This window comes from Canis aureus, chromosome 26 (assembly GCF_053574225.1).
Source record: "Canis aureus isolate CA01 chromosome 26, VMU_Caureus_v.1.0, whole genome shotgun sequence".
Classification (NCBI taxonomy): domain Eukaryota; kingdom Metazoa; phylum Chordata; class Mammalia; order Carnivora; family Canidae; genus Canis; species Canis aureus.
In genome coordinates this window covers 49,563,934-49,569,933 of record NC_135636.1, presented here as the reverse complement: position 1 = coordinate 49,569,933, position 6,000 = coordinate 49,563,934, and the positions used below count along the sequence as shown (strand labels likewise).

The window sequence follows — 6,000 nt, the reverse complement described above, 5'->3', positions numbered from 1 at the left end:
TGGTCACTTGTGGCTGCTAATTCTCGAGAACTGTAAGCAACAAAGCAAAATGACCATCTGAAGGGCTGAGAAGGTCAACCAGTAGCTGCTCTGTCCCCGGACTCCTGCTCTAGCACTTATGTGCCCTGTGGTGCCACCAAGGTGAGTGGGACAGTGCCAGGGGAAGGAGCCAAGTCTCTCCCCAGATTTCTCTCTTTCCGACTCTCTTGAATTGTTTATCTTCCTCAGAAGGTCCCCAAATCCCGCTCCTTCCTTAAAATTCAAGCAGCCCCACGTTCACCTCCCTCCATAATTGACTTTGGATGGATTCTACTTCCTGGACTATAACTCCCTCCATCCTCTCCAGAGGTCCATGAAAAGTCGATGTGTAACCATGCATATAACACCGGCGAGAAAAACCCACAAATCAGAGCAAACTTCTAGATTTTTTTTTTATTATGCATTTGACAGTATTTTCTGAGTGTTAGCACAACGAATGAACTTCTCTCCAAGACACCATCTTGCCACAGAGCCAAACACTGCATGTGCGTTTTAAAAATGTGATTCAAGCTCTAAGGAATAGGAGTTTGGATCCAGAACACAACTTGAAATCTATGCGCAGCGGCTTTACTTTGAACAGGTCCACATAAAGGAGTTGAAGTAAAGAAGTCAAGTCTCACAATAAATAATTGCTTCTCTAAACTGTACACAATCCTGCCAGCAAACCAGCCCCTTCGGTTTCCTCATGGTCGATCCTCACTTTTAGACCTATAATAACATTTGGTCAAGGCCAACGCTTGGTCACCCACCACCTCAAATTTCTCTGCGTGGTGACCCGGGCATGCCTCAAATGCGGGTTCTTGCCTCTCTGCCAGCGGGGGGGCAGGGGGCGGGGGGCAGGGGGGTCTCAGGGAGGTGGCCTGTCCCCAGCGGTGACGGGGCCACGGCTTCGCTCCGTCAGATATGCACCATAATCTTGCGCTGGCCGTAAAAGCACAGCTGAAACAGATCGTGAACTGCCGGGCATTACAATCCCCAGTGATTGCCAATTATATAGATAAATAGGAATTTACATAATTTACAAAGAGTTTGCATTTGTGGCTTATTTTGAAGCCATTCCCCAAAGATCCACATTTATTCATGAAAGCAAATATTCGCCCAAATAGCCTGGAGCTGCAGCTGGCTGCCTTTACTGCAGCTCCCCGGGAACAAGGCCTGGGGTCCCCTGGCCTCACTGTCCACGACGACCACAGAAAGCCAGTCCCCGAACGGGCACAGGCTCCCAGCCGCCTGCCCCGGGTTCAAGGCCCACGGATTCTCATTTACTCCTTTCCTGGGCACAACCATCAAGGTTTCTTTTTTCTCTTTTTCTCTCTCTTTTTCAGGTGACATTCTTCCAGTGGGAGCCACGCACAGCTGAAAATCCCTGTCGACATCCTAGAAGCTTCAAAGTCCTCAACTCCCCTGTAGCTACGATCGGCTTCCAGAATCGCCGGCTGGCGCCCTCAGCACTCACACCGCGTGCCCGTCGTGTGTAGGGACGCGGATGTCGCGTGCCCGTGCTCCCGCTCCGTCGGTTACACCGGGAACACGTGTTCGCATTTGCAACGTGAGCTTGGACCCAAGTATTCTCCAGGAGAAGCCGACAGCCAGCCAGTGGCTTTCCACCGGGCCGAGCCGCTCCAGAAACAATTTCCTGCCTGAAACCCGAGCCGTGGGCGTCAGGCTCCGGGGCACATCTGGGATCATTTTACCCATTAGAGAAACCGGGGCGTCGGGACCGGGGCATTCTTGGGGTCGGGGTGGATTGTTAAGTGACCCTCCGGGTGGGTTTTTCTCGCTGCCGCCCACCCTGGGGCCCAACTGATTCCTTGTCCTCTGGGAGGTGGGAACGGGAAGCGGGAAGGAGCAGGGCCTGAGGGACCCGGAGATGGGGTGCTGTAGGCCTGCTTCAGCAGGGGTTCCTGACACAGCAGAGAGGCCAGCAGGGTGCCAGGGAGGCCGGGGGGCGGGGGCCGGGGGGCGCTGCCGGGCAAGCGTTTGGTGCTGGAGGCCTAGGGCCTGCTCCCTCCATCTGTCCTTGGCTTCAACCTGACTTGGAGAAAGGGGCGCAAGACAAAAGGGGATGTTATGCCGCAGGGTTCTTCCCACCTGAAAAAGGTGACTCCCCCGCTCCCTCTCCAGCCCCATTCCCTGCTTCGTGCTGAGCCTTCTCACCCTGGCGCCTCTGGGCAATTTCAGAGCCTGCCACCCGCCCGGGAAGGTGTGAATAAGTCACACGGGGTAGACGCCACTGCTGGGAGCTGCCCCGCAGCCTGGTCACATCTTTGATTATCGCAAGCTCGGGGTGGGGGCAGCTTCCACTCTGAGAACGGGAGACTAGAAATTACTCACTTGAGTCTCGCAAGAAGGTAGAGACCATGACTTATAAGAAAAAGACTTTTCTTCCCAAATAAAGTTCCTACAGGAGCTTTATGTGAATAGTAAAGACCTGGAAGGACAACCTTTCCAGGCCCCGAAAGGACACCTGTGCTACCTTCCTCGTCCTTCGGACGTTCAACGGAACAGTAACAGCAGCGACAGTGAAAGCAGCCTCATGCTTTTTCTGTGCAGGGCTCTCTTGCCTGCCTTGGACGTACCCAGCACAGTCCTACCACAATAAGTCCTTTGCCCTTATTGTTCTCCCTGCCTGAAATCTCCTCCCCTTCTTCAGCCCCCTGCCTCACACCCTGACTTCCTGCAGGTCCCAAAGCCAAGGACACCTGTTCAGCGAGACCACCCTGTCCACCCAGTCCCCAACAGCAACCACCGCCTGCACGTCCTATCCTGACCCTGCCCTCCTGTTCTCCTTCATGCATCTCACTCTACCGTTGTATGCACAGGGGCCCCCTCTTACATGTGGTTTCAGTTGCGGCCCAGAAGCAGACGTCCCTGCTTCTGACCCAGTGTCAGAAGGTCCCTAGTGGCCTCACACTGTGTCACAGGCCTGTGTATCCAGCTCCCTCATCGCTTCACGCAGTACTTTATCGTGTCCCCTCATCACCAGGAGGGTGAGCACAGACCAAGATGTTTTGAGAGACACAGAGAGACCACATTCATGTAACTTTTATTACAGTAGATTGTGATGCTTCTTCTAGTTGATTATGGGTTATTGTCACTCCTTCCTGTGCCCAATTTATAAATCAAACTTTCCCATAGGTGTGTCCGTGGAGGAGAAAACACAGTCCAGACAGAGCTCGATGGTGCCCGTGGTCCCAGGTGTCCACCACAGGCCGTGGATCAGGGGACGACTGCATCTGTCTGCTGTCAGCTTTCCCTCTGTTTAAATTCTGCAAAGACAGACCTATCGCCTTTTCCCCGTTGTGTACCCGACTTCTAGAACAGTGCCCAGCGCGACGCAGGTGCATGACGCATCTTTGCTGAATGAATGCATGAGTGGATGAATAAATGATGCAAAGGATGGATGGCTTTAATCACATCCCGCCCTCGCTGAGAGGAGTGTGGGTTTGGGGCGAGAAGAGAGAAAAAGGAGAAAGACCAAAAAGGCAAGGCAGGGACCAGCTGGAGCCTGGCTCGTGCTCTCCTGGGGTCTCTCTCGGCCGCCTCACCCGCCCCCTCCTCTCCATTTGTATTATGGATGCTGACGGATCTCTCTGGATGCCTGGAAGCCACTGCCACCAATTTGGAAAGCCTCCTGTATACTGAGCATGGTTTAATCTTCCCTTGATCAGTCCCTGTAGGGACCCAAGCCACCTCCAGGCTATTATTATGGACATAAATTACCATCCCATTGCAGATGTGTAGGCGAGCCATTAATAACAATTTCTGATTGATAGAATGACAAATAAACCCAGTTTGGCTGCAGGAAACCCTCAGAATCTCTCCTACAAAGAAGACAAGCGGGTTAAAAAAAATAACACCAGTGGGGGGACATGGGGGGCTCGCTGCCAAGCCAAGCTGCTATAATTCACTTCTGTCCAGAATCAGCTGCTGAAAAGAATAAATGATTTCTTTTTTTTGTGGAACGACCACATGTTGCTTCCAGAAAAAGTGACATCTGGGCCCAGGTAGATGAGCCAGGGGTGGGGTGGGGTCGGGTGGTCTCTAAGCAGTAGTGGCCAGCTAGCTGTGTCTGGGCCCAGCAAAATGCAGAGCCAGGTGTCACTGCTCTAAAGCTACAAGGGATGCAAGGGGTCAACTGGCTAGGGGAAGGGCAATGACAGTGACTGTCCTAGCCTCAGCCTGCTTTGTCCCCAGAGACAATCTACCCAACGCCCAGTCCCCTGTGATGCAGCGTCCCATGCATGCCAGGACTCCCGCTGGCTGACCTCTCAGACCACATGCCACCCTCACATCCTCCATGTCCCCAAGGGTGTGATGCCTCAGAAGGAAGTTTCACCTCGTTGGACGCAGCCCCCCGTTGCCACGGCTGGCTGGCTCTTCCTCTTTGTCAGGATTTGTTGCTGTCCTTGAATTCCTGTGGGGAGAGAGCTGGTTTTAATGAATCAACCTGCATTTCCATGTGGCTGGTTTTTCAGTGTCAAACTAGGACTTCCTCTTCCCCACCCACGAGCACATTAGCAGCATTCCCCAAGGACCACGTCTCAGGCAGTTTCCTAGGGTTGAGCACACAGTGGGTGGATTTTGACCAAAGCACAATGTCAACTTGTTCCTCAGTTATTCATCAGATGTTAGGAAGCCAAGAAGAAATGAGGTTGGCACTGGGGTTTCCAACAGCAGTCCTGGGTCCCTGACCACGATGGCACCTGCCCATTGAGTGAATGCCAATGTGAATGGCCTCTCTGGGTCAAGCCTGGAGAGGGGTCTTCCAAATTGGGGAGTGCTCATTTATTCAGGTCTGCACAGACTCACAAACTTCTCTTCAGCAGCCAGAGTAGGCTACAGGGTCTCAAACTCAAGGGCCCCTGGGGTCCCCAAAGTAAGATGACAGGTAACGCAGGTGAACGCATGCAGCATGTCTCCCTCAGATGTGAGTGGCACCCACCTCGGTTCCAGCCTCTACTGGCCAGGAGGGGACGTGGGGCCCCATAAGACCAGATGGTCCCATTTGCTGTTTTTGAAGAAGCTAAAAATACACATTTGGCAGGGGTGGGTAATTCTTCAATTTTTAAATGTTGGCAACTTATTCAAATTTTGGCAAAGTGCTGGGCCGTCCAGAAGTGTGTCTGGAGACCAGACACAGCCGCGGCCACGTTGCGGGCTCCGTTCTGAAAGGCAGCAAGGAGACTGCACACAGTGCCCACCTACCCTCCTGGAGCTGAGGGTGCATAGGTGCTGCGGGGAGGCCTGCAGGACCACAGCAGCCAGGGCCTGCCAAGCCCCACCAGACCCCGTGCCCCACCCCACACCCTGCACCCCTGCCCACGACCCACGCAGCAGACTGCCGGGCTGCAGATCTGCCGGGAGATGAGCGTCATACCTGCTGACAGCCAGGGTGCGGGTGCAGAAGTGCAAGCAGGCGCTGTCCTGGCTCTGCACACAAGCGCAGCGCTGTGTCCACTTGGAGGGCTGTGGGCTCTGCGGGAACAGCCCCGTGGACCTCCTGCCGCGGAAGCTCCCCCTGTAGTTGGACAGTCCATAGGGCACAGTCTGTCTGCAAAGGACAGAGCAGCGTCAGGGCTGCATGTGGACAAGCCCGCCTGGCCTCCCCACTCAGGGGGCATCTCCACAGAGCTGGCCGCGGCTGGGAGACCCTGGCCGCCACAGGAGTGATGGGGTGCAGCCACACTTCCAGAACTGGCGTCCACATGCTCCCCCAGGCTTTGGGCTTTAGGAAGCCTCTGCAGGCAATCTTAAGCCCTGTTTTCCCCAAGCACCCCAAAGTGCCCTGGAGCCGAGGGGCCAGAGAGGTGGAGAGCTGTGGGGGAGGAAAGGTGGGCACTGCCCTGGGCCCACCCTCTCACATGTCCAGGGTGCCCCCTTCTGGGCAGTTCTAGGGTGTCTCCCTGTTCCTGAGCCCTGTGCAAGGACAGCCGGATGACCCACATGCTGGTGCCCCAC

General features: G+C 54.7%; 1 protein-coding gene across 5 annotated transcripts in view; it reads right to left on the bottom strand.

Moving 5' to 3' along the window:
- Positions 1 to 417: 417 nt before the first annotated feature.
- Positions 418 to 6,000, bottom strand: part of EDN3 (endothelin 3) — a 30,407-nt gene continuing 24,824 nt past the window's right edge. For 3 of the 5 annotated variants that reach the window (XM_077873769.1, XM_077873770.1, XM_077873765.1), the window contains 3 exons: positions 5,420 to 5,593; positions 4,379 to 4,456; positions 418 to 2,070 (listed from right to left, as the gene is read on the bottom strand). In XM_077873769.1, the coding sequence (XP_077729895.1) occupies positions 2,034 to 2,070; positions 4,379 to 4,456; positions 5,420 to 5,593 (289 nt within the window). In that variant the 3' untranslated portion in view covers positions 418 to 2,033. Of the gene's footprint in view, positions 2,071 to 3,066; positions 3,970 to 4,378; positions 4,457 to 5,419; positions 5,594 to 6,000 lie in introns of those variants that run through there. The other 2 variants (XM_077873766.1, XM_077873767.1) reach the window with 2 other exon arrangements.